At 57.6% G+C, this 27,580-nt stretch overlaps 1 protein-coding gene across 2 annotated transcripts; it reads left to right on the top strand.

The window, feature by feature from the left end:
• The first annotated feature begins 439 nt into the window (after positions 1-439).
• TJP3 (tight junction protein 3) lies at positions 440-27,474 on the top strand. Of its 2 annotated transcripts, none has more exons than XM_028126044.2 (21): positions 440-600; positions 11,835-11,891; positions 12,021-12,130; positions 12,828-12,930; positions 13,183-13,510; positions 14,715-14,818; positions 15,853-16,012; positions 16,287-16,395; positions 17,456-17,514; positions 17,756-17,822; positions 18,053-18,209; positions 18,782-18,890; positions 18,967-19,204; positions 19,322-19,533; positions 22,054-22,149; positions 24,756-24,826; positions 25,205-25,415; positions 25,499-25,599; positions 25,787-26,050; positions 26,850-26,892; positions 27,271-27,474. In XM_028126044.2, exons 2-21 carry the CDS (start codon positions 11,844-11,846, stop codon positions 27,291-27,293), a joined length of 2,613 nt encoding a protein of 870 aa, XP_027981845.1. In that variant the 5' UTR covers positions 440-600; positions 11,835-11,843; the 3' UTR covers positions 27,294-27,474. The 2 variants fall into 2 exon arrangements, with proteins under 2 accessions (XP_027981845.1, XP_027981844.1); XM_028126043.2 differs by having other exon boundaries at positions 26,846-26,892.
• The last annotated feature ends 106 nt before the right edge of the window (positions 27,475-27,580 follow it).

The raw sequence follows: 27,580 nt of genomic DNA, 5'->3' as shown, positions 1-27,580 counted from the left end.
CATGCCCAAAGCTGCCCAGCAGGGAAATGGCTGAACGCCCCTAGCATAGGAATCCAAGCAGGTGAGTTGGTGGCCAAGGAGCAGAATTTGGGCTCAGATCTGTCCGGTGGGAAGGAGCCAGCTCTGCGCTAATCTGTGGGATGGCACGCCTGCTGGAAGGGCTTGTCTGCCCCAGATTCAAGGAGGCCCGTGAGACGGGGAGCCAAGAGGGGTTTGCTTTCCCGAGGACCCGCCTGTATGTTCCAGTCCCCGCGCTGAGGCCAGGGGCTCGTGGGCAGCGGCGTGAGCAGGGCGAGCACTCAGCGGCCCTGGCCTCTGGGCGAGCAGGGGTTAAGGCCAGCTGCTCCCACGTGAGAGCACCTTGCGACAAAGCCACACACCCAACCAGCTGCTGGTCTCTCCCTGGCCTTCTGCACCTCCTCCTGCTGGTTCCACCTGACTCGGGACAGAACTGCTGCCTCCACGAGGGAGATAACGTTGGGGAACCAAGTGGGGAGGACAGAGCTCAGACCTCAGGGCCCCTCCCCACCCCCATGCCAGGCGGGCACCCAAGCCCCGGCTCCTGCCGCCTGCCCAGAGGCCACCCCGCCTCCTAGACAGGTAAGCCCCCCGCCCCCGCCCTGCTCTGCGCAGACTGAGCTCCCCGGCCACAGGGTCCTGGGACCCCCATCACCTCCCCTCTACTGCCCGGACAGCAGGAAACTGACACTCCTGCGTGGGCATTTGACATAGTTTCTAAGGGATTATCTGGCTGGCAGTTATCACCCCCTGGCAACCTGCCCAGGACGCCAGAGCCAGAGACTTAAAAGGATCATTGTTGGCCCAGGTGGTGCCAGGGAGGCAGAGGAGGCCCCGGCTGGTCTCTGATCCCCCAAAACCGAGCAGGGGAGGCCTGGGTAGGGAGGTGACAGGCTAGGGAGCTCCTCCTGGAGCTCCCGAAGAGATTCCCAAAGTTTCCAGGCAGTGGCCCCCACCTCCCGCCGGCTGCCGGGACCTGCAGGGGGCCGGGGAGGGGTCCCGCTGGGCTTATCTCACTTATTCCTTCTCTGGGCAAACCTTGCCAATGGAGAAAAGTAAGAAGGGGGGGCGGTGGGCAGAGCCTCCTGTGGGCAAGGTGCTGGATGGTCCCCAAGGCAAAGGAAACCCAGAACCTGCAGAGGACAGGCTGGGGTGGGAAGAGTTTTTTACCGGGTCGTTTGCTCCCCAAAGTGCAAGACAAAGAGAGCTTCCTGGCCAGCCAGGTGTCCGATTGCACCTCAAGTCTGTTTGTCTGGGACAGAGGGGGCCCAGAGGGGAGGCACATGAGTCTCAGGGTATATAGCTGGTCTGGAATTGGGGGTCACTCCCAGGGAGTGGAGAGACTTCAAACCTGGAGTCTGTAGGGTTGGAAGGGGATATATCTTGTCTGTCGGGTCCCACCTGCCTGGGATTTGGAGAGAAAACCCACAGAGTGAGATAGATCTAGGCACCAGCCATTTTGCCTATCAAAACCTCAATTTTCCACTCTGTAAAATGGGTACAATTAGAGTCAGCATGACCCAGGGCGGCTGAGAGCAGCAAAGGAGGGTGCGAGTAATGGAATCTCAGTCATGGGGCGTTGGGGTAAATGGTCCCACCCCAAACTAGAACTCAGAATGACAAGCTGGTTGCAATGTCCCATCCGCCTTCCTGTTAGACAGAAGTTGCACTCGGGCTCAGAGAGGGGCAGCTACGTGCCCAGAGCTGCACAGTAAAGTAGGGATGTCAGGCAGATAGGAGAGCAGGAGGTCTGGGGACTGCCCCTCCCACCCCCACCCAACACTCTGGGCTCAGCATCTTGTAAAAGTCCTTCCTCCATGGTGCAGGGCTTCCGCATGTCCCCGAGTTCTGGCGAAAGTCCGCTGAGGCCAGTTTGGGTTCCTGTTCTTCCTCCTCAGCCTGGCCTTGTGCCAGACGGGCAGTGTTTGCTCAGGGAGGAGCCTGACACCCTTTGGAATGGGCTGAGCTTAGCGGCAGACGCCGCTGGGAGGAGGGGCTGCCCAGCGAGTGAACTTGAATTAAGGAGTGCCTACTGTGTGCTGGGTGCCTTTCCGGGCCCTGGTGATTCAGCAGGGAACCGGACCAACGAAGATCCCTGCTCCTGTGGGCTTGTGTTTTGCTAGAGGAAGACATTCAAGAAACAGGAGATATAATAAGGAAGGAAATTGTACCCGGGGTTAAAGACTGGTCAGTCTCACAGCGGGGGAAAATGTGGAAGAGCAACAGGGACAGGAGTGAAATGGGCAAAGAGGTATTTTACAACCTTCAGTAGAAAGATCAGGGCAGCCTTGCTGAGAAGGTGACATCTGAGGAGACATGAAGGAAATGACTATTTGGGGAATGAGCATTCCAGGCTGACGGCGCAGCCTGTACAAAGGTCCTGGGGCAGGACTGGGCCTGGCGTGTTGGAGGAACAGCCAGGAGGCCCGTGTGGCTGGAGCAGAGTGGGAGAGGGGGAGAGAGGGAGGATGGGAGGACAGGGAGGGGACAGGGGCAGGTCCTGCAGGGCCTTGGGGCCACACCAAGGATTTGGCTTTGACCCAGGGAGGTGGGTGCCGTGAAGGCCTGTGGGCAGAGGAGGGCGGGACCTGACTCGGGTGCTCACGGGCGCCCTCTCGTGGCTGCTGTGGGGAGGACAGACTGTGGGGGTGAGGGCAGGAGCCCGGGGACCAGGGAGACCAACCAAGGAGGCCCGGCAAGTGTGGCTTTAGATCAAATATTTTATTTTGAATCATCTAAAATTGACGGAAAAGTAGTAGATACAATTCAGAGAATCCTCATATGATCCTCACGGGGTCTTCTCTGACATTAACATTTTCCCCAACCGCGGTGTATTGTCAGGACCGATACCAACACCCTCCGTCACCATGAGCTGAGCTGCAGACTATATTCAGAGCCTACGAATCGCCTTTTCTGCCCGTGGCCCCATCTAGGACTGCACAGCCCATTCAGTTGTCAGGTCTCCTCTGCTTCCTCCGGGCTGTGACCTTGTTCCTTGACCTTCACCGCCTGGAGGAGATGGTCTGGTCAGGGCTTTTGCAGAAAGCGCCTTGTTTTGCGTTTGTCTGATGCCTTCCTCATGACTGGATGGGGAGGGGAGAGGGTAGTAGGGGCAGATTCAGGTGTGGCAGGCGCCTAGCATGCACAGGAGGGTGGAGGGATGTCCCAGGGCAACATTGGGGGGGTCCCGGGGCATCTTAAGGAGAGCACTGTGGTGTAGGGGGGAAGGAAGTTGAGGCGGGGCACGTAGACTCTTCTAGAAGCTTGCAGTGTGGGCTGCAGCTGTAGGGGGACTCGCAGAAGGTACCCCCACCATCAGACGGGAGGAAGCCGGAGCTCTGGAAGGGAGCTCTGCTGCAGGGGAAGAGCAGAGCCCTCCCTCTTCCTGCCTCAGTTTCCTCATTTGTATAAGATGGGGACCTGGTTCCAACTTCGGAGCAGTATCACGGGGAAGCTTCAAAAGTAGAAGCAGCAGCGTGACGTGGAGCAGGTGCATGGAAGGTTGGCCTGGGCGCTCCTTTTGCTTCCTTTCCTTCTCCACTCCAGGGCAGGAGGGAGTCAAGGCCCCAGTGGGGAAAAATGAGGGTGATTTTATGGTGTTCCCAAGGCCGGAGGGGGTCCCCACGAGGCTGTTTATATCAAGGTTCTGTCTTTCTGTGCAACAGCTGGAGGGTAGGACTGAGACCCCTGCCACCTTTGCTCACAGTCCCTGTTACCAGCCTGGCCTCCGCACCTGTACCCCAGGCCAGCTCCCCTCACTGGGCCCTCATTAAAGCTCCCCCACAACCTCCACGTTGCCAATCCTTATGTGTTCTGTGGCTAGTCCCGCCGCACCCGGAATGTGTCCTCCCAGGGCACACAGCACCGGTCTTTCTCCTCTGTTCAGAATCTTAGGTGGCTCCCCAGGAGCTATTTATTCATTCATTAAGCACTCACTGCACACCAGGCACTGTTCTAGGTGCTTGGGATACCATCGGTGCTTGGGTAGAGCTTGCAGACCAGCAGGGAGAAGAGATCTTCTGAAAATAGTCCCATAAATAAAGGTGCAGTTAATAAGCTACGACCTGGGGCCCCTGGGTGGCTCAGTTGATTAAGCGTCTGCTTCGGCTCAGGTCATGATCCCGGGATCCTGGGACTGAGACCCGCATCGGGCTCCCCGCTTGGAGGGGAGCCTGCTTCTCCCTCTCCCTCTCCCTGCTACTTTGCCTGCTTGTGAGCTCTCTCTCTCTGTCAAATAAATAAATAAATCTTAAAAAAAAAAAATAAGCTGCGACCCCAGCTCAAGAACATTCAATAGCTCCTTAGCATTTGTATAGTGATTGAATATCTGATCAATGCCAGGCTTTGGGGTACCCTCTAAAACTATCTGTGCTTCTTGCCTCTGAACTATTTCACAGCCCTGTAAATTAGATGAAACCGGTAGCATGGCAAATGATTCCGGTCCATAGAAATGCAAATGAATTTTGTCCTACAGAGACTGTTGGTTATTGCCCTGTGGTTATTGTCCAGCTTACTGTCTATCTGTAAATTCATGTCAGCATTCTTGATGTATGTGTAGGCGCGTGTGTGCGTGTGCGCACATGCGTGTGTGCACGCGCGCATGAACAGTCTGCAGTTTGGTTCATGGTGACATAGGATGTTGGTGTCTTAGTTCTGACAATATACCGCAGTTGTAGAAAATGTTAGTGTTGGAGGAGACCAGGTGAGGGTCATGTGGGGACTCTGAATTGTATCTACAACTTTTCTGTCAATTTTAAATGATTCCAAAATGAAATGTTTGCTTGTTTGTTTGTTTTAAAGCCAGACCTTGCAGGGCCTCCAGGTTTGACCTCCCTGGTCCCCCTGCTCCTGCCTTAACCCCCCCACCGTCGTCCTTCCCTCAGTGGCCACCAGGGGGCGCCTGCGAACACCCAAATCAGGGTTCCCCTCTGCCCACCTCCCTGGGGATAAAAGCCCAAGTTCTCCCCTCAGCCCCCCAACCCCTCCGTTCCTCTTCCTGCCCTTCCCTCCTCCCTCTCTCCCCATCGCCCACTCTGCTCCAGTCACATAGGCCTCCTAGCTGTTCCTCCAACATGCCAGGCCTGGTCCTGCCCCAGGGCCTTTGCACAGGCTGTGCCCGCTGCCCGGAACACCTAGATCTCTCCATGGCTCCTCCCTCATCTCCTTTAGGTCTAATTGTTCCTTGGCTTGGATCCCTCTCACCTAGGTCACTCCTACTGAACTCAGTTCTTATTTTGAATGCCATTCCTCAGGGAAACCCTCCCTGAGCCCCCAGCCCCTGTGGTGTCTCCCTGCCAATGCTCTCAGAAGCCTAGGTAGTACTTTTTCTTTATGTTATGTGACGATTCGATTACTGTCTGGCTCTCCTAGGTCTGTCTCATCAGTCCTGGGTATACACAGGGCCCCAAGGCCCCTACGTGAGCCCCCACCCCCACGCTCTCACCCCTCCTGTGGCCACCACTCTCGGGGGCCTCAGTCCAGCCCCAGCTCTCTCTCTGGGCCTCAGTTTCCCCCTAGGCACTCAGAAAGGCGGAGCAGAGTCATCTCAGGGGTACTTCTGGGACCCCACCTTCCCCACTCCCTCATGCCATGCCCGCGCTTCTCCCTCCTGGTTGAATTTGGCACTGAAATTTCAGATCAGAAGTTGGTTCCGCCGGGTTCCTGCTTAGGTACTTGGTGCATAGTAGGGGCTTGAGACATTTTTGTTGCGTTAATGGCCGAATAAAAACAATGAGTGCATGAATGAAGTAGACTGACCGAAAGCAGATTTTTATTTCCTTAAAGTGATCTGGCTGGGGGGTGGCTGGAATAGTGGGCTTAAAGCCAGCTCCTCTGGCCTATGGGGCAGCACTGGCCACACCCTTTTTCAAAACCCTGCATTTGCTGGCTGGGTTGGTGGAGCCTGGGACTCTTGATCTTGGGGTCATGGGTTCAGGCCCCACCTTGGGTGTGGAGCTTACTTTAAAAAATAAAACAACCTGCATTTGAGCACAGGATTGTCTGATGGGTACTAGGGAGCCATTGAGAGTTCTTGAGTAGGGCATGAATACATGGGGGCAGCATGTTGGGTGGCTGGAAGAAGACCATGTGTCTTGGGGTGGTTGCCCCCCTTCTGAGAGTGGCCTAGAGTGGGGTTTCTCTACCTCAGTGCTATTAATATCCTCAGCCAGGTCATTCCTTGTGGGGAACAGTCCTGGGTGCTGTGGAGTGATGAGCAGCACCCCTGGTTTCCACCTACTTGACACCAGGAGCACCAGTCTGTTTTGACAAAACAAAATGTCTCCAGGCATCTCCAAGCGGCCCTCATGGGCAAATTCCCCTACAGTGAGAAACACTCGTATAAAGTGAGGGGTGTGGGGTCAAACAGAGCCAAATCGGGGTCCAAACCCTGCTCTTGCCAGTCAGGCTTGCCCCTCAACCCAGCTGCCAAACGGACACGTGGATTTCATTATGTGTAACTGCAGCGAAGCAAACACTCAATAAACGTGAGCCAGGAGCCTCATTACCACAAATTCAACCCATTTAGTCCACAGACAATAGTGTTGAGGTCTGTGGTAGAGCAGGAGCTCAGGATGTTCCCCACATATGGGCCACTCCCGAGTACTCACAGCCACGAACACCCACAATGCATGTCAGTGGGGAGCTTATTTATGTTTTCCTATGACTCATTAAAACAAATACACAGCTATTTAAAAAAAAAAAAAGTTTGACCTTTTCCACCTAAAATCGTTTTGTATACCACCTGCTGGTGGCCAAAGATCACATTGGGAAAAAGCTGAGCTCCCCCCTCCAGCCCTGAGGTTTTGAGTCGGTCCTCAGAGGGGTTTCTGCAAAGGCTTACTGTCTTGGGGACCTTTGGAGATGCTTGAGGGGCCCATGCTGGCTGACTGGGCTCTGCGGACTTGTGTTTTTGGGAGAACTGCAGTGGGGAGGGGTAAGAAGTCAATTTGGGGGGAGCCTCAAAGATTTTTATTATATTGTCTGCTTGTTCACTTGGCAAACTCTTACCCAAACTTCAAAACCCTAGCTGCAATGCTCCCTCTTCCAGGAAGCATTTCCTGATCCCCCAGTTTCCTCGTTTCTTGTCTACCTTTCTGTGCCACAGCCTGGGTGGGATTCCTCTTTGCCAGAATTGAGTGCATGAGGCCAGGAAGGGGTGTCTATGCCTAGATTTGCCCTTTCAACCTTGGCATGAGGTGCCGCTCAGGAGCAGTTGGGCGTCAGGGTCTATATAGCAGTAAGGAATGTGTGGGTGTAGCCAGGGTCAGCCCCGACCATCCAGGTGATTCCTCCCTCACTCAACCCCCACCCCCAGCCCCAAGGAAAGGTCTTCCTGCCCTGGTCCCGTCATTCCCAGATCTCACCTTCTGAGGCTCAGGGGGAAGCCTGACCTTTGCTCTCAGGAGCCTGAAGAATTTCCTCCGGCCAGCCCCGCCCTCCTCAGCTGGGGGCCCAGCCCCGCGCGCGGGGTGCGAAGACCAAGCTCTCAGCAGCTCGCACCTGCGTGCATCAAAAGTCCGTGCCTCAGACCTCACCGGGCCTCAGTTTCCCTTCTATGTAACGGGGGTAAACATCCCGGAGGTGGGGTGCCCCGAGAAAGGCTAGCGTTCTGTTCTGGAGGTCTCTGGCACTCACCCTGCTCCTGTTGCAATAGATGTCCCAACTGAACCTCGAAAGGGGCCCGGTCCACGGACGTTGAATCTCAGGCTCCGTTCGGACACGCAGCCGGAATTCCTCCCGGGTCTTCACTGCAGCCTTGTCTGGCCGGTCTCCCTCCCCGACGGCCGGCAAGTGCTCAGCTGGGTGGAAAACCCGGCCTGGTATTCCCGCCCCGGCGCCTGGATCCTGCGACTGGGGGCGAAGGCGGCCTCCGCGGCGTCCCGAAGGCGTGTCGGGGCGGAGGCGGGGCCGGTAGGGGACACGGAGGAGGAAGGGGGGCAGGTGCAGCCGGGAGCCGCGGAGCGGGCTGGAGGAGGGCGAGAGCCGGGCGCTCTGTCTGCCGCCAGCATCCTCAGCCTCCTCCCTCACCCCAAGGTGGGAAACGATTGACCCTTTTCAGGCCCCCCAGGGGCAGGGACGCTGGAGAGCCCAGGGGGTGGACCATGGCGGTGAGATTCCAGGCGAGTAGCCCGCAAGAGGGCGGGAGGGGGAGGGGATCTAGCTGCAGTGGGGCTTGCGACCTCGACCCAGGACCCCAGATCACCCCAGATTACAAATGGGGAAATTGAGGCCCAGAGGAGTAGGGTGGCTAGCCTGAGGCTGCGCAGCGAGGGGCGTTCGCGCCCGCTGGTCTCCCAAAACTGTCTCTGGGGTCTTTTTCTGCCCCAAGGTCTGCCTCCGTTACCCGGTAGACCTGGGTTCAAATCCTGGCTTTTCTGTATAACTTCGGGCCAGTGAATCAAGGCCTCTCCGTACCTCGCCTATAAAATTGGTGATCTTCATTTTAAAGAAGGGTGTAGGGAGGATTCTAAGAGGAAAATGTGTCTTTAAGCGCTCGGCACGTATTAGGTGCCCTGTAAAGATGTTTACGCCGGGCTCCCAGGGTGTTCCGCCGAATTAAGCTTGAGTAACCGTGGAACGGCAGCAGTGACTTCTTTTGTGGGCTGGGGTGGCTTCGGCGAACCCGACGAGGCTGCTGGAGAAGGAACCACCATGTATTGGGCGCCTACTGTATACAAGGGCAGCAGAGATAGGGGTCGAGAGGCCGTTTTACGCAAGAGCAAACCTGCTGGGAGGGAGGGCATCTCCGTGTCTCTATTTGGGGGGACCTTACCCTCCAGGCATGGAGCTTGAGCTGACTCACAATCGCCGATAGTGCCGGGCGGAGGGGCGGGGTGGTGGTGGTGGTAAACTGAGGCCGTAGGGGGAATGTGGCTCCCCCCCAGACCACACTGCCAAGAGCCCTAAGGCCGGGCAGTCCAGGTTCCCGCCAGCTTTCTTCCTGGCTGCGGGGACAGCTTCCAGAATTCCCTCCCCCAAGTGGCCTATTTGTGGCCCCCTTTCCCGCCTCCCCCTGCGCCTTTGTTCCCAGAGGTGGGGGCGGGGAGGGGGAGAGAGGACTGCAGTCCCCGAGCCTAGTGTCTGGGGTTGTGTGACTGGGTACCACCTGACCTGCCCCCTCTGGGCGACTCCTCTCCTCGTTGTTTGTCACCGGCCTGGGGCTCCAGGTGGGGAAGCAGGTGCAGGCCCCGCCCCCTCAGAGCTCACCTGGTTGGGCCGCTGGCTGAGGGCTCTAGCAATTCTGGACACACCGGTTGATTTCCTGGCTGAATATACTTTTTATGTCACCATTCACCCGTTCCCCAAACTGTCTCCCTGCTGGTCCTGTGGGGACTATGTGGGGGTCCCAGGGCCCCCAGCCCTGCCCAGCAGCAGGCCCCAGCCTAGAGGGGTGTATGGGAGACATCCCAGATTCCAATAATTAGGGATGTGAGATGTGTGTATGGGGCCACTGAAGACTCATTTCCTGGAGGAAGAGACAGTGGCACTGGGGCTGTGAAGGATGAATAGGAGTTTGCCCAGAGAGTACATACAGCAGGTGCTAAGGCTTGGAGTGGAGGCTAATCGCAGGGCCTGGGAGGTGCCAGTGGCCATCACTAGAGCTCAAAGAGACAGCCTCACCCAGCCTTCACAGCCCGGGAGGAAAGACCAGAAATTTGCAAACTGGTGATTACACAGGATATTTTAAGATGGTTTGAAGGCCACGAGAAAACACAATAAAACACGGAAGAGTGATAGGGAGCCAGGGAAATTTGGCTAGCCAAGGTGGGCTCCCTGAGGAGGCAGCTTTTGAGCTGAGAACCCTAGTGGCAAGGGCTAGCTGTGCACAAATCCTGGGAGTGTGTGTTAGGCACAGGGGAAATCTGTGGAGGTGAGCTGGGCTGCGGGGCCAGTGGGGTGAGGCTCAGCCCTCTGGGTTTTAGTCAAGGCCTCTGACAGCTGAGGAGGTGAACCTACGAACCGCAAGGCCGGACAAGCCTGGGGCACCTGCTCCTGTCCCCCTGGGGGCCCTTGTTCCCTGGGGACCCTTGTTCCCTAGGGCTGTTTCTTAAAATAAGGCCAGGAAATCAAAATTCTGGAGGCCATTTCCTGATTCAAAGCGTAAAATTAAAGCCAAGTAAAAAGACTCTGTTTTGAAAAATGAGTTTCAGAAGAAAACAAAACAAGAATTAAGCAGAAGGGTGCTGTGGCCTTGCAGTGAGGAGCGAGGGTGTGGGACGGGCTGCCTGTGTCCCCCGTTTGCTGTGTGACCTCAGGCAAGGTATTGGACCTCTCTGGGCCTTCCTTTCTCCTCCCTTAAGGTAGGAGTAATAGTGGTGCCACATCCGAGGGCCCCCCAGGATTGAACGAGCGGGTGTGCGGAAAGCACTCGGCCGCCAGCTACGGAACGGTGTTTTCTTATCCATGTGCAAAGGAGGAAAGTCTGTATTCTCCCCTCTCAGGACAGCTGCCGCGTCTCCGGAAGCTTCTCTGCCCAGGCTCCCTCTGCCTTTGGCGCGTGGCTCCTCCTTGCCCGCTCCGGCACCTCAACCCTGAAAGACCGGGCAGCGGGGATGGGGGCAACCCATTTTACAGGAGGGGAAGCTGAGGCTGGGAGAGGCACCAGCACCGCCAGTCAAGGGGTTTGAGTCTCGGTTGTGAGACTTGTCCTCTCAGCTCCCTGGTAACTGCGGAGCCCGGAGAGCCCGGGAGGCCCCGCCCCGGGCTTGGTTCCTCTCTTCCCCCGCCCTCCTCCCGACTCTTGCTGCCAGGAATGCTGCTCTCCCGGGAACCATTAAGAAGAGGCACTGGGGCTGCCGGCGCAGGGTTTTCTGCCGGGGGAATCACCCACCTGCAGTGGCTGGGGAGGGGGCGTCCTTTCTACCAGGCCCCCCAGGGAAATAGGGCCACTGAGTTTTGGGGGGGTGGGCTCCTCGTCTCTGCCTTCCCTCTAGCAGGGTGGGTGTCCCGGAGTGCGGCCTTGCACGTGCATCTGTAGCGTGGGCCTGAAAATAATCTGGTATTTCCACATTCCCCAGCCGCCACCTCCATCAGTGCTGTTGGCTTGGCAGGTGACTTTGCCTCTCTGTGCCTCAGTTTCCTCCTCTGTGACATGGGGATAATAGAATCTCCCTTCAATGAGTGGATTAAATGAGATAGTACATGGAAAGTGCTCGGCACAAGGGAAGCCCTTCCTTCCTTCCTTCCTTCTTCCTTCCTTCCTTCCCTCCTTCCATAAACAGCTGTTGAATCCCTGCTATGAATCAGGACTCCACTGCGAACGAGACAAACAAAAATCTCTGCCTTCCAGATCTGATTTTCCCTCCCCCCAGTCTTGACACACCCCCCCCCCAGGCTTGACCTCCTCAGGCATGGATCCCTTGAGGCACTGATTCCCCCCCCATCCCCTCCAGGCACTTGCCTTTTCTCTGCTCTTACCAGTTTGGTTCACTTAACCCAGGGTCTCAGCTTTGGCATATGAACATTTGGGCCCAGATTGTACTCTGTGTGGGGCTGCCCTGCTCTGTGGGGGGTTGAGCAGCACCCCTGGCCCCCACTTACCCGGTGCCAGGAGGACTCCCAGTTGTGATGACTACAGATGCCTCCAGATGTTGCCAAATGTCCTCTGGGGGGCAGAGTGGTCCCTAACTGAGAACCCCTGACATAAATCCACTTTGCCGATACAAAAGCTGAGGTCTCCAGAGAGGTAGCCACTTGCCCACAGGCTTGGACCATGGGAGTGTCAGAGCCGGGCTCCTCACCCAGGGCAGGGGACCCCTGAGTGCTCCAGTGGACCTGCCATGGCCTCACGCCCACCTTCCATTCCCTCCTGTCAGGTGTTGGACATGGAGGAGCTGACCATTTGGGAACAGCACACGGCCACGCTCTGCAAGGTGAGGCCTCCCTCTCCCCGCGTGGTTGCCAACAAGAATGTCTTCTTGATCCTGGGCTGCTCGACAGGATGGGAGAGCCTTTGTCCCCATGGGAAGCAGAAGCTCATCCTATGTCTCATCCTCTCCTAGGACCCCCGGCGAGGCTTCGGCATTGCAATCTCTGGGGGCCGAGACCGGCCCAGTGGATCCGTGGTTGTGTCTGATGTGGTACCCGGGGGACCAGCGGAGGGCAGACTGCTGTGCGTATCAAGGCAGCAGGGTTGCTGGCCAAGAGGAGGGACCTGTGCGGGCCAAAGCTAGGAGCCAGGAAAGTGCCTGGCGCCTTCCAGCTCTGCCAACACAGGGCTTGGAGCTGGTAGCAGGACGGCGTTGGCGATGTGGCCCTCCCTCTCCCCAAGGCACTCTCTGGTCCTCCGATGTAGGTCTCGGGGTCATAGTGGCCCCACGGCATTCCTGGAATGGAAAGACTGGGAAACCTGTTTTGGCTGGAGGGAAGGAAACCCAGTGGTCTGAGCCCTTGGGGGCAGGAGGCTCCTGGGAGTTATGTTGGGGGAAAATGGTTCTGGGCCCTGAGTGGCTGACGGGTGATCTGGCTCAGCCTGGAATCAAGGAACAGCTTCAGAGAGAGAGAGATGTTGAAACCCAGATGGGGAAAGAGGGGGAGAATAGCAGAAAGAGGGGATGGACAGAAGAAATGAGGAGTATGGAGACACCCGTTATAACCACAGCTTCTGTTCTGTGGTTGCATTTTATTAGTACAGTAGCATCCATGATAGGCCCCCATTTTACAGATGAGGAAACTGAGGCCCAGAAGGATAAATGTCTTTGTGAGACATGCGACACCAGTGAATTAGAACCAGGCCTTGTAGAACTGGGGGTGCCCGCCCCAAAGTGCAAGGTGAGGCCTCCTCCCTGAGACCCAGCCTCCTCCCTCAGGACAGGGGACCACATTGTCATGGTGAATGGGGTCTCCATGGAGAGTGTCACCTCCACCTTTGCCATTCAGATACTCAAGACCTGCACCAAGCTGGCCAACATTGTGAGTGGGGGTCGGGTGGGAGGGGCAGCCCCTGGTACAGGGGGCACCTCTGCCCCCCCCAGCCCCCCGCTGAGCCCCACCTGGTCCTGCAGCTCATGGGGCAGTCTGAGCATAAGCGTCTACGAGCAAGTGGAATCTTGTCCCCATTTCACAGCTTGGACGCTGAGGCCCAGAGAGGGGCCAGGGTCCCCCAGGACGACCCAGTGGATGGGGCAGAGCCTTGAGCCGGCCCTCCCTTTCCTCCCCTAACAGACGGTGAAGCGTCCGCGGAAAATCCAGCTGCCTGCCACCAAGGCCAGCCCCTCCGGCCGGGGACATCGGGACTCCGACGAGGCCGACCATGGCCAGGGCTACGAAGGCGACACATCCAGTGGCTCTGGCCGCTCCTGGGGCGAGCGCTCACGCCGGCCGAGGGCGGGCCGCCGGAGCCGGGCCGGCAGCCATGGGCGCAGGAGCCCCCCCGGTGGTAACTCTGAGGCCAACGGGCTGGCCCTGGTGTCTGGCTTTAAGCGGCTGCCACAGCAGGATGTGCAGATGAGGCCCGTGAAGTCCATGCTGGTGCGGAGGCGAGAGGGCGAAGGTGAGCCAGCGGCTGGGGTGTGCTGTTGGCGGTGGGGCCCAGGGTTCCCGCAGAGGGGGGTCGCCACTGCCCTGACCCCCGTCCCGTGTGGCGGGTGGTCAGCAGAATAAAGGCCCCCATGGATGTCCCCGTCCTGGCCCCTCCGGACCTGGGACGTGTCCCCTCACGTGGCAGAGGGGACCTTGTCCCGGCTCCCGGGGTGAGGGTGACCCTGGGTTCCCGGGGGGCCCGGCGTCCTCACGAGGCCCTCACGAGGGGGAGGCAGAGGGTGGGAGTCCCAGAGATGGGCAGACCCTGCGCTGGTGGCGGTGAGGATGGAGGGGGGCTGCGGGCCGGGAAAAGGCCAGAGCCGGGTCTCCCTGGGGCCCCCGGGGGGACCAGCCCTGCCCACGCCGGGGTTTTGGGACTTCCGAGCCCGGAACTATGAGATTCCAAATTGGTATTGTTTAAAAGCCACTAAGTTTGTGACAATTTCAAGCAGCCCCAGGAAACTCACCCACTGTGACATCTATAGAGTGTCATGATACTGGCATTTCCTTCATGACCCCAACAGCAGGGACGTGACCTCTGACCCCATCTCGAGTCAATGGCAGCACTGTGACCTTAGAATTCTAAACATGATGTGACAAATGGCACTGGACATCTGTCCCCACCTTGGAATTTTATTTACCATTATTGTTTTTTAAGATTTTATTTATTTATTTGAGAGGGAGGGAGAGAGAGAGCGAGCACAAGAGCAGGCAGAGGGAGAAGCAGGCTCCCTGCTGAGCAGGGAGCCCGATGGGGGACTCGATCCCATGATGCCGGGATCACAATCTGAGCCAAAGGCAGACACTTAACCGGCTGAGCCACCCAGGCGCCCCCCACCTTGGGATTTTAATAGCAAGAGTCACGCCCTGAACACTGATGGCGATGTCATTAAGAGCACCCATGTGGTGATGTGAGCAGGGCGCTGGGGACGGGGACCAGGGCTCTGTTCCTTCCCAGGCCCCTGCCCATGACCTTCTGTGCTAACATCACACGTCCTGGGTCCTGGGTCCTGTCAGAACAGCCCCAGGGTGGCAGGGAGGGAGCCGGGCCTGAGCTCTCCCTGCGGGATGGCGGCCCAGAAGGCAGGCAGGAGGGTCGAGGGCAGGTGGGAAGTCTGAGCTTGAGAGGAGCCCACAGCCCAGGCCCTGCCTCAGTTTCCCTCCGCCCCCCACAGAGTTCGGGGTCACCCTGGGCAGTCAGATCTTCATCAAGCACATCACCGATTCGGGCCTGGCCGCCAGGAACCGTGGGCTGCAGGAAGGAGACCTCATCCTACAGGTGAGCCCAGGCTTCCTGTCGGGGGCTAGACCGGGCGACCCTGCCACCAGCAAGGTCCGCAGAGCTGGCTGGAACCATCGGCCTGCTGGGTGTTGCCTGTTTCCCAGAGGTTAGAGAGGACAACGCAGGACCCCCCCTGCCCCCAACCTCTGCTCTAACACTCCAAATGTCGGGTTCTAGTATCCCCAGAATCACACGGGGGCGCTGGCCCACGGTGCTCATTCCACAACTTGCCCTAGCTGGTCGGGGCTGATGGTCCAGAGGCCAGGCTTAGAGGCGCGGCTCTGTCTTGGAGCTGGTTTCTTTCCAGACTCCTCTCCTGAAAATCAGTTTCTAGTGATTCCTAGTGTTTGATTTCCAAACCATTTCCAGTTGATCGCTTTGAGAGCCTCTTCAGAGTTATCTGTTTCCAGTGACCCCGAGGAATTGTCTGTTTCTAGTGGTCTGGGGCAGACACTAGAAACAGGTAGCTCAGTGGGGGGGGGGGGGCGGGGGGGAATGACAAACTCACAATCCCCAGGGTAAATGAAAACAGACGCACCTGCCGGGAAACGTTAGAAAGGGATTCCCGGAGCGCCCAGAGAGGACATTAAATTCTTCCCCAAATTATGTTTCTGACGCACCTCTAAATGTCTGTTTCTAGTACCTCCTACAGATCGTCTGCTTCTGGTATTTTGGGCTATCCACTCCCTGTTCCTTACTTAGACTTGTTTCTAATGTTTGTTCCTAGTGTCTCCCGAGAAATTCCCCTTCTAGGGAGATGGGGCCTCAACCTGCTTCTCATTTTCCCCTAGTGCTCACCCCACCCCTTAGGAAATTGGCCAATTCTGGAATTCTTGCAGGAGTCACTTCTGGGCATGGTCTCCTCAGAGCGGGAGGAATCCAGTTGTATTATTTCCTCTTGAGAATGGCTGTCTTTATGAATTCTCGGGGACTGTGTGCTTCTAGTCCCCCCCCACCACCAAGCTATCTATTTCTGGTATCCCCGATCTTGCATTAACTCACTTCCTGTCTTCCTTCCTGGCCCCTTTTAGATTAACGGTGTGTCCAGCAAGAATTTGTCTCTGAGTGACACACGGCGACTGATCGAGAAGTCAGAAGGGAAGCTGACCCTGCTGGTGCTCAGGGACCGCGGGCAGTTCCTGGTGAACATCCCACCGGCTGTCAGTGACAGCGACAGTTCCCTCCTGGATGGTGAGGGGCCAGAAGGCAGGCCCTGGGGGCTGAACGGAGGGCGGCGGGGAGGGGGCAGAGAGTGCCAGGCAGAGCCGGGTGGGGGTTGGCGAGGCTCCGAGAGGGACAGAAACTTGCCCAAGGCCACACAGTAAGTCAGGGCTGGAGGCCCTGGCTGAGCCTGACTCGGTCTAGGCCCCTTTGCTGCGAGCGGCCTTGATGTTTCCCTCTGTGAAGCGGGTCCAGTTTGGAAGGTGTGGGCAGGAGGCCTGAGGGGACATGCTTTCCCCTGCAGACATCTCGGACCTCGGCTCAGAGCTGTCTCAGGCGCTGCCCTCGCACGTCCCACCGCCACCCCAGCACGTGCAACGCAGTTTGGACGCCAGCCAAACCAACTCCTCCGAGTACGTACGCCCATTGGCCAGAATGGTCCAGCAGGAGGGGAACATGGACATATCTTTTCCACCTGGTGGTCTGCCTGGAAGAGGCGTCTCCCGTCCACCCATAGTCCTCCCTGCCCCCAGGACTGGCTCTGGGTTCTTGGTCCTGGGAAAACCTGATATGGATCAACTTTAAAGCAGAAGGAACTGAATATTCCGACACATCCCAGAAGACTTCAAAGTGCATAAGGCGCCTATTAGGGATTTTCTCTTGGGGGGTACAACAGCCATGGGTGCTTGTTCCTTATGATGATGACAGATGGGGACAGGAGGCAATGACCTTGCATGGGTGTCCTCTGGCGGCGGGGGCTCAGGACGGCAGATGAGGGCGCCGGCAGGGCCGGCTCTCCCTGGAGGCTCGCAGGTGGGGCTCTCTCCTAGCTTCCAGGAGCTTCCGGTAGCCCCTGGCAGTCCTGGGCTCGTAGGTGTCCACCTCCTCTCTGTGCGTGTCTGTCTCTGTGTCCAAATGTCCCCATTTTATAAGGATAGCAGTCACAAGGGATCGGGGCCTGCCCTGTTAACCGTCACATGCTGAGATGGGTGGTTAGGGCTTCAACAGATGAATTTTGAGGGGACACAACTCAGTGCCTAAAAACCTAAGTGCCCAACGCGTGGGGATTAGATAACGAGCACCCTACTCAGGCGTCCTGCACCTGTGAGGTAGGGGGTCTCTCAGTTATCTGTGGCTGTATAACAAAGTACCCTAAAACCCAGCAGCTCCAAACACCAGTAAATGTCCGGGGAGTCCGGAGCTGGGGCGGCTTAGTGGGGTGCTTCTGATGCGCGATCTCAACAGGTTACAGCCGAGGCGCCGTCGAGGGCTGTAGGATTTGGGGGTGGATGATCCACTCCCGAGCTGGCTCACATGGCTGACTTAGCCATCCCCAGAGAGGGCAGTGGCCCCCTGGTCTCACAGCTAGGAGGGAGCAGAACCCGGAGTTGAACCTGGGTGCAGAGAAGTTAGAATTCCAACAGTCACGCTCAGCATCCATCCTCACTTCACCCCAAGTCTGTTCCCCTCCAGGGAGAGCCCCCCACTTCGGCGGGAAAATTCGGTGGATTCCAGAACCGTCTCGGAACCAGGTGAGCAGGCGGCGGAAGGGTGGTGACTCTTGAGCATCCCTCTGGTTTTTCTGATCCCAGCCAGTGAGGCTGTGCCAGGCAGGGCTACAGAGGCTGTTATGGGCCTAAGAGGTCAGGGACAGCTCCCTGGGGAGGATGGGGGGCTGGGTGACAGCACCGTGGGGCAGGGAGGCCATCAGGCAGCGGTGTGGCGGCTGGACCAGTCCACGGGCTTGGGAAAGAGACTGCTGTTCCCTTTCAGACTCCCCGAGGCAAAGCAGCTATGACATCTACAGGGTGTCCAGCAGCCAGAGCCTGGAGGACCGTGGGTATGTCCCCCAGAAAGACAGCCCGCCAGCCCGAGGCCCGCACATCCCGGGGCCGCCTCCCTAGCACACAGTCCTGCCTTCCGGCACCAGCGTGTTGATGCGGCTGCCATGCGGGGCTCTTTGGGAAACTGAGGCCCGGAGGGGGTGGGGGCTCTCCCGGGGACGCCCAGCACGCCCCCGCCTGACCCCACCTGACCCCGGCCTGACCCCGCCTCTGCCTCGCCTCCCAGGTACAGCCCCGACTCCAGGGTGGTCCGCTTCCCCAAGGGCACCACCATCGGGCTGCGGCTGGCCGGTGGCAACGACGTGGGCATCTTTGTGTCGGGGGTGCAGCAGGGCAGCCCGGCCGACGGGCAGGGCATCCAGGAGGGAGATCAGATTCTGCAGGTGACCTGGGGCAGCGGGCGGTGGGTGTGGTACCCGAGTCTTCCCTGCCCACGTGTCCTCCCCTGTGCCCACCCCTGTGCCCACCCCGAGGGCTGGCCACACCCCCCACGGGCATTTGCACATTTCAACGCCTCTCCCTGCCTGCGTCACGACCTTGTTGGCTGGATCACGACCTTGCTGACTGGGGCGTGGCTTGTCTGGGTCACGACCTTGTCCACGTCACGTCCTGGTTATCGGTGTCACGACCTCATTGTCCAAATGATGACCTTGTCCAGGATGCGTGCTTGTTATCAGTGTCAGCATCGTAATCTTGTCGCTCGGGTCCCGGCTGCGCCCACCGTGTCCTGACCGCGCCCTCTGGGCCACGGCCTCGGCCGGGTCGTGCCTTCCTGGCGAGTCTCGCCTCCCTCCACAACCGTCACCTCCTTACACTTACACTCCTTGTACAATCTTACCCCCGTTCAGTGTCCTCCCTGTTCCGACCCCCTCGCCCCTGCAAGCGCGGCGCCATGTCTCGTCCCCGCCACCCTCCTCCCGGGGCTGCGCCCCATCTCGTGCCCCCCTCCTGGCAGGTGAATGATGTGCCATTCCGGAACCTGACGCGGGAGGAGGCTGTGCAGTTCCTGCTGGGGCTGCCGCCGGGCGAGGACGTGGAGCTGGTAACACAGCGGAAGCAGGACAGTGAGTGTGTGTGGCCAGGAGGGCCGGGGCCCGGCGGCGGTGGCCTGGGCGCTCACGGAGCCTCCCCTGTCCGCAGTCTTCCGGAAAATGGTGCAGTCCCACGTGGGCGACTCCTTCTACATCCGCACACACTTCGAGCTGGAGGCCAGCCCGCCATCGGGCCTGGGCTTCACCCGCGGAGACGTCTTCCATGTGCTGGACACACTGTGCCCCGGCCCCGGGCAGAGCCGCACCCGCGGGGGCCACTGGCTGGCCGTGCGCATGGGCCGCGACCTCCGGGAGCAGGAGCGGGGCATCATCCCCAACCAGAGCAGGTGGGCCCCCCCCTTGGCCGCAGCTTCCCTGCCGGACATGGGCATAGCCTCGCTGCCCACCGTCTCTGGGCTGCTCTTCTGCCGCCCTTGGTGATCAGTCCCCTGCCTTCTCCCCAGGGCGGAGCAGCTGGCCAGTCTGGAGGAGGCCCAGCGTGCCATGGGGGCCGGGCCGGGTGCCTCGGCGGGCTCCAGCGCGCGGGCCGAGTTCTGGCGACTGAGGGGCCTTCGGCGCGGGGCCAAGAAGACCACCCATCGGAGCCGCGAAGACCTGTCCGCTCTGACCAGGCAGGGTCACTACCCGCCATATGAACGCGTGGTGCTTCGAGAAGGTGAGTCCCTGGGGTGGGGGTGGGGGGCTGGGGGGGGCTCATAAGATTGTTGGAAGTTCTGGGCCAAGTGTTCAGCCACGTCAGCCTTCAGAAGCCCCCATCCTCACCTCTCTACTCCCACCAAAAATACCCATGTTGGGTTATTGTAGGGTGCCGAAGTAAGGAAACAGGAAAGGGCTTCTTTCCTTAAAAATTAATTTCTATTTCAATTGAAATATGCAAACGACATATATAATCTCGAAAAAGAAATGGTTAAAGATAATTTAAATAATTTATCTTGTTAATGTAGCCAAAGTATTATTTTAATAGATAATCCAATTATAAGTTGTCAGTGAGATATTCCACATCCTTTTTTGTGTGTGCACTGTGTTCAAAATCTGGTGTGTATTTTGCACTCAAAGTGCATCTTAGTTCAGACGAGCCACATTTTTTTTTTTTTAAGATTTTATTTACGTATTTGACACAGAGAGAGAGAGTGGGAGAGAGCAAGCACAAGCCGGCGGGGGGGGGCGGTGGGCGGCAGGCAGAGGGACAGAGAGAAGCAGACTCCCCACTGAGGAGGGAGCCCGAGTCCCAGGACCCCGAGATCATGACCTGAGCCAGAGGCAGCCACTTAACTGACGGAGCCACCCAGGCGCCGTCGAGCCACATTTTAACTGCTCCATCGCCCCACGTGGCACCAGACAGCACAGAGAGAGGAGGCTGTACATTCAGTGGGTGCTGCTGGTGCTAAACAGACACCCTTTAAAATACACCCATACTGTGAACAGGCGTTAGACCTAAACCTGCACATGCGTGTTCACAGCATTGTGATTCACAAGAGCCAAAATGTGGAAACAACCCAAATGCTCATCAACAGATGAGGAGACATAACACAGTGTGTCCCTCCACGCACGGGAGCGTCCCTAGGCCACAGATGGGAGCGAGGCGCCCACACGCGCTGCCCCGGGGACGGACCCCGAGCCCACGACGCTCAGGGAGGGAACCAGACACGGAAGGCCACACGGGGTGTGAGTCCACGTGGGTGACACGTCCAGAACGGGCTCATCTGCGGACGGGAAGGGGGCTCGTGGGGGCCGGGGGAGGGGACTAGGGCGTGACTTCTGATGGGGACAAATTTCTTTTCAGGGTGATGAGAATATCCTGAAACTAGGGGTGGTGGCTGCACAGCTCTGTGAATGTACTAAATGCCACTGAGTTGTACCCCTTAAAATATACAGTAAAATAGTAAATTTTGTTATGTATTGTTTTAACAATTAATTTTAAAAAGCCAAAAATCTTAAGAAATTAATCCAATATTTAGAAATACACACAAAAGCAGCACATAGGTCATAGATCCTCTGAGCACTGGGCTGGCGGGGAGACAGCCCCATCCAGATTACAGGAAGGGAAGCAAGCCCTCGCCCACGGCCTCGGGGGAGAAAGAATTGCAGCAGGTGCAGAGGCCTTTAAAAAAAAAAAAACAAAAAAAAACCTGTCGGAAGGATGGGAACGGGCTGAGCTGTTCAGGAGAGGAGAAACACTTATTTTTTATTTTTTGAGAAAGACTTAAAAATAAAAGGCTGCCAACTTAATTTTGACCAAAGAATGTTTAGAATAGGGCGCCTGGGTGGCTCAGTTGGTTAAGCGACTGCCTTCGGCTCAGGTCATGATCCTGGAGTCCCGGGATCAAGTCCCACATCGGGCTCCCTGCTCGGCGGGGAGTCTGCTTCTCCCTCTGACCCTCTTCCCTCTCGTGCTCTCTCTCTCTCTCTCTCTCTCTCATTCTCTCTCTCTCAAATAAATAAATAAATCTTTAAAAAAAAAGAATGTTTAGAATATCTGAATGTATGGAGCTTTTGAGAGAGAGAGGCCTGGAGTTCAGGGGAGGAGAACAAGAGCAGATACCCCCTTTCCTCCTGCCCTCTGTGCCCATTTCCTCAGGGCTAAAATGGTGTATCCATCCAACACTAAACTGTTTTAGTCTTTGTGGGCCAGGTAGTTTCTTTCAGAACGACTCAGCTCTGTGGGAAGGCAGCCAGAGACAGTACGTAAAAGAGTGGATGTGACTGTGTTCCAATAAAACTTTATTTATAAAACAGGCAGTGGGCCGGATGTGGCCCCCGGGTTGTAGTTTGCTGACCACCGAGTTGGCTAGGTTCAGTGGCTCTAACAGACTCCATGTGACACCTGCAGACACAGACAAGATGCCTTTTTTAAGTAACAGCCAGGGGTGGTCCCCTCCCATCTTGTTTTTCTGCCTTACTATGGTCCAAGATGGTGCACCCACACCCACATTCCAGCCAGGGGCAAGGGGCAAGAAGGTGAAGAGCGCTCCTACCTTTCCTGGGAGGATACAAGCTGAACTGTGCCTATCGACTCTGCTTGTACCCTATTGGCCAGGACTAGTCACATGGCTGTCCTTGCCTGCAGGGGACGCTGGGAGACGTAGTCTTTAGCTGGGTGGCCGTGGGCCTGGTTAGAGCTAGCAGTCTTTGCTGCAAATGGGACCTTGATTGTTGCCGTTTCTCTGCCCCTCAGCCAGCTTCAAGCGCCCGGTGGTGATCCTGGGGCCCGTGGCAGACATTGCGATGCAGAAGTTGACTGCTGCGATGCCTGACCAGTTCGAAATCGCAGGTGAGAACCCAGGTCTTTGTTTGCGGTGTGTGTGGGGGGATCATTTGACAACCCTTTCCCCACCTCTGGGACCAAAGCAGCTTGATGACCAGGCTGCCGCTGCTGCTGTTTATGAGAAGAGTTAGAACAGCCCGTGGAAACATGAGGCACATGAGTCACCAGCACCCCTCTAATGCCGGGGGCCAGATGTCCTGAATCAGTCTTGGCACTCTTAGTCTGGATGGAGCCTCAGAATCCTTCTTAACACAGCTCGCCAGGCAGCCAACGTGCTACCTGTTCCTTCATTTGTTGAAGAGATATTTATTGAGCTACAGACACAGCATTGAACAAGATGATTGCCCTGAGGAGACCCCAAATTAGCCACTACAGAAACAAGCTGGAGTAGGGGGTCAGCAAATGAAAGCTCCCGGGCCAAATGTGGCCCATCAGCTAAGTTTTTATACAGCCTGCTAACTAAGAATGATATTTACACTTTTTAAAAAAGATTTATTTATTTGTAGAGAGAGAGAGAGAGCGTGTGTGTGCACACGCGAGAGTGGGGAGGGGCAGAGGGCGAGAGAGAAAATCCTCCAGCAGACTCCCCGCTGAGCGCAGAGCCCCATGCAGGGCTCGATCTCACAACCCCCAGATCACAACCTGAGCCAAAATCACAAGTCGGACACTTAACCCACTGAGCCACACAGGCACCCCATAGGTACACGTTTTAAATGGTTGAAGAGAGGTTAAAAGAAAATGCTGTGTGACACGTGAAAATGATAATGAACTTCCAATCTCGGCATCTACAAATAAAGTTTTATTGGGATACAGCCACACCCACTGATTTACATATTGCCTGTAGCTGCTTTCCAGCAGAGGGCACTATTTGCAGAGCAGATGCACTTAATAAAGCCTCAGCTCAAAGCCCTGTGGGGTCGAGATCTTGGTTAGGAGCCCCCAGAGGAGGGTGGAGGGGCTTTTGGAGGTACAACATCTCATCTAGCTGCTGGAGGATCCTCTGGGTGGGCATCTCTCAGCTCAAGGCAGTGCCAGGGAGTCCAGTGGGTCAGTGTCCCTAAATTCCTTCCTATTCCGTGTGGCTGGGTGACCCTGAGCTGGCCGCTTGCCCTCTCTGAGACATCCCTTCCTTGCCTCTCAAATGGGGTTTCTTGTGCTCGGCGGGAGGGATGAGTGAGGGAAGGCGGCAGATGTGTCCTGCACGGCGGCTCGCGGCTGGGGCTCCCAGGCACGGTGTTCGTGCCCGTGTAAGTTGTGAGTGTTTCAGGAGGTGAGGCTCTTTGTCCGTCTGGCCTTCTCACTGCCCCGGGGGGCTCAGCAGCTTTCCGGAGGCTTTTCCAAGAGCACCCTGGGATGCAGGGCCTGTGGGACAGGAACTTGGCGGGAGGAGGCCCCTGGGTGTGGTTCAGAGGGCCATAGTGTCAAACGACGCGGTGTCCGTGAGGATGTGGGAATCGGAGCCCTCCTGCATGGCCGGGGGAATAGAGGGGGGTGGCCGCTGGGGAGGACAGTTGGCAGCTCCTCAGAAAGTTAAACACAGAGTCACCGTCTGACCCAGCCAGCGAGTCCATGTCTGGATCTACACCCAAGAGAAGTAAAGGCCAGGGCTCACCCTGGCACCTGCACGCCCACGTTCCCAGCAGCATCGTCCACAGCGGCCAAACTGTGGACACGACCCAAGGCCGGTGAATACACACAGTGTGGTCCATCCACACGCTGGAACACACTCCAGCCTTAGAAAGGAAGGGACCCCGACACCTGCCAAGACTCAGAGGGACCCTGAGGACACTGCGCTCGGTGAGAGGAGCCAGACCCAGAAGGACACATCCCGCAGGACCCCACTCCCAGGAGGTCCCCAGAGGAGTCCCGTCCACACAGACAGAGAGGAGAGGGTGGGAGCGGGGGCTGGGGCAGGGGGTGGGGACAGAGTCTCCGTGTGAGGAGATGGAACGTTCTGGAGACGGAGGCTGGGGGTGCTGCAGGACCGGGGGAGTGTGCTTCACGCCGCTGAGCTGTGCGCTTAGAGACGGTTGAGGTGGTACCTTTTATGTTATGCGTGTTTTATAACAATAAAAAAACAGGTAAGGTTGTGTTCCCCCCGTTCCTTTTAGGCGCCCCCCTCCCTGGGCAGGGCGGGTCTCCTTCAGCTGCCTGGCTATACTAGAGGGCTTCCTGGAGGAAGCAGTGCTCTATCAAGTCCTAGAGGACAGATGGGGGATGGGAGAGCAGCTTCCTTTGACACAGTCTGAGCAAAAGGCCTCGAGCTGGGGTCAAGTGTGGGAGAGCCAGTGTCTGGAACACAGACTCCAAATGAGGCTCCTCACCCTGCCCCGTGTTGGCTCTGTGACCCTGAGCCAGTGACCTCATGTCCCTGAGGCGGTCTCCCATCTGCCTGATGGGTCAGTAGCAGTGTAGGCCATGGTCAGCAGGGAGACTGAGTGCAGCGAGTGTCAGGCACATGGCTAAGGGGGCTGCTGCTGTTGTTAGGATTGCTCGCAGGGCGATGCGGAGCCATGGTGGGTTCTTGAGCAGGGGAGGGGCAGGGAGGCTTGAATTTGAGTGGCCAGGGGAATGCCCTTCTGAAGCTGCCGGGTTCTCTCTCCCCTCCACAGACAGTGTGTTGAGGATGGATAGCCCCTCCAAGATCATCAAGCTGGACACCGTGCGCGTGATCGCGGAGAAAGTAAGCAGGGCCCTGCTGTGGGTCCTGTTTCAAGGGTGGGGAAACCAAGGCCCAGGTCTCCGACCTGTTCTGGCTCCATGCTGAGCAGCAGGGACTCCCACGGCGCCCCTCGGGGAGGTGCTGTGACGTGGGGGCTCGGGAGGGACACAGCGGCGAGCCCTGGGCTATCCCAGCCTCCCCCCCACCCCCACCCCTCCGACATGCTGGCCTGTGTTGCGAGGCTGGGGCCCACCTTGACCTTGGCCCTTCACCTGCATCTCTGATCAGCTGATCTTTCTCCTGCCTCTTGACCCGTCTCCTGCTCTGTCTCTGCGGTCTGTCCCCCGCCCCCCCCCCCGCACTCCCCCTCCCACCGTCTCCACTGCGGGCTGGGCCCAGAACAAGCACGCGCTCTTGGACGTGACGCCGTCAGCGATCGAACGCCTCAACTACGTGCAGTACTACCCCATCGTGGTCTTCTGCGCCCCCGAGAGCCGCCCGGCCCTCAAGGCCCTACGCCAGTGGCTGGCGCCCGCCTCCCGCCACAGCACCCGCCGCCTCTACACGCAAGCGCAGAAGCTACGGAAGCACAGCGAACACCTCTTCACGGGTGGGCTGGGAGCTGGGGATCCGGGGCAGGCGATGGGGCCTGGACCCGAGTCTCTCCGCCGCGCTGATTCCCCCTCCCCACAGCCACCATTCCCCTGCATGGCACAAGTGACAGTTGGTACGAGGAGCTCAAGGCCATCATCCGCGAGCAGCAGACCCGGCCCATCTGGACGGCCGAGGACCAGGTACCGGGTCAGGGCTGGGGGCGTGTCCGCGGTCAAGATTTGGCCTGAGGTCAGGGTCTTGACCTGTTTTGGGACTGAGGTCAAAGGCTGGTGTCCTCAGTCGGGGGTCCGGTCTGAGATCAGGGAGGGCCTGGCTTGGTGTGTGTGTGGGGGGGTCTTGGCTCAGCTTGGCCCCCCCACCCCACAGCTGGACAACTCCTCGGAGGACAACCTGGAGCTCCCTCACCACGGCCTGGCCGACAGCTCTGCAGATCTGAGCTGTGACAGCCGGGTCAACAGTGACTACGAGACAGATGGCGAGGGCTACACAGACGGCGAGGGCGGGCCCCACATGGACATGGATGAGGGTCCCCCGGTGCCAGCTCTGGCCCGGTCCTCGGAGCCCGTGCTCGTGGATGAGCCCCAGAGCCCACGGGATCACGGGAGAGCCTCCGGTCCCCGAGGGGCCCAGGTGAGCAGGGCACGGGGGTGGCCCTGGCAAGGGTCTCGGGATGCAGCTGAGACACACGGTGCGGGAGCCTGTTTCCCCCTAGGATATCAACAAACAGAAGCTTCTCTGCTGAGATCAGTATCTCAGACCCAGACCTAGGCTATTTGAATGCGTCACTGAACAACTTAAAACAAATATTTCCACCGCTGTGTTTCCTTATGGAATAGTTACATCTTGACGTCACAAGGTGGTTGTTTAAACTCAGTGCGCTTACCCAAGTCCCAGCCCATACGACTTGGGTGTTTACCAAAAACAAATATTTATATAGTATTTATTCTTTGTGAGGCTGCCTCAGCCCCCACAGTGCCTTTCTATAAATTTGACAAAGGTACCCCTTCCTCCAGGCTCTTTAGTTAAATGTGAAAATGTACAAATCTATGATGTGCTCCCAGGAGTTGTGCAGTACCCGACCTGCTCAACTGTCCATGGCAGCTTGCTTATGGGGCAGGCACTATCCTGAGCACTTTCCATATATGAACTTATTTATGAACTCCTAACAGCCCTCAGGAATTTTGCAGATGGGAAACCCAACTCCTCCTTTGCTGACAGGCTAGGGGATCTCAGCCAAGGCCTTCCCCCCATCCCAGCGTATCTTTTCACTGAAAATTAGAGACGAGTTGCAGACCTGTGTGGGGCTAGGAGAGAGCCTGTGGGCAGCACTGCCTGGGCCAAGGTGGGGAGTTGGGACAGGGGTGCTCTGCATCCCAGTTTATCTTACTTTGGGGGAAGTGCTGACCTCCTTTCCCCCCCTCCTAGGTAGACAGCCACCCCCACCACAGTCAGTGGCGACAGGACAGCGTGCGGTAAGAGCCCCCGTACTCCAGACTGGAGCCCCTCAGAACTTTTCCTGGGACTCAGGCTCAGGGGATGAAGGGATCCAGAACCAAGCTATGTCTAAATGTGCTCCCATCCTTCTGGGCGAGATGAAAGCAGAGGGGCCAGTCCCACCCCACATAGTCAGGGCCCGCTTCCTCAGAGGACTGGGAAAGCTTCCGGAAGGACAGGACATGAGATGGGGCTTTGAAGGATGTGTAGGAGTTTGTTCATGAGGCCTGACCCCTAAACGAGCAGTCCTGCTCATCTCTGTCCACACCCATTGTGCCTAGCAGAGTCAGCCTCAGGTAAGGGTAGCTCAAGCCTCCCCACCGCCCACAGCCTCTCCTCTGTTTCCTGATCCCCAGGACCTACGGGCGGGAGGCCCTGAGGAAGAAGTTTACACGAGCTCGAGATGTGGAGTCCTCTGACGACGGCTATGACTGGGGTCCGGCTACTGACCTGTGACCCCTCCCAGGTGGCCGGCTGACCCATATTCCTTTCTCTCCACCGGCGCTGGGACTCGATTTCCCATTCAGAACCTAGAACCCGCTTCCTTCTGCCAGTCTTTAATAAATAGAGTATTTTCACAACACTGGCTTCTGGAGATTTCTGGGAAGGACACAGAGTGAGAGTCAGTCCTGTCTCTCCTCTCTCAACCCCACAGACCTCGATCCA

The sequence above is a fragment of the Eumetopias jubatus genome, unplaced genomic scaffold (genome assembly GCF_037043125.1).
Source record: "Eumetopias jubatus isolate StellerSeaLion01/CBP00866 unplaced genomic scaffold, mEumJub1_p1.0 scaffold_1, whole genome shotgun sequence".
Classification (NCBI taxonomy): Eukaryota; Metazoa; Chordata; class Mammalia; order Carnivora; family Otariidae; genus Eumetopias; species Eumetopias jubatus.
Note: the sequence above shows the minus strand (reverse complement) of the source record. Positions and strands in the feature narration are given on the sequence as shown.

Coding starts and splice junctions, on each gene's coding strand:
- TJP3 (XM_028126043.2), top strand. CDS start 11,844: ATGGAGGAGCTGACCATTTGGGAACAGCACACGGCCACGCTCTGCAAG. Junction 12,931..13,182: donor GCACCAAGCTGGCCAACATT/GTGAGTGGGGGT, acceptor CTCCCCTAACAG/ACGGTGAAGCGTCCGCGGAA. Junction 24,827..25,204: donor TGCGCGTGATCGCGGAGAAA/GTAAGCAGGGCC, acceptor GGCTGGGCCCAG/AACAAGCACGCGCTCTTGGA.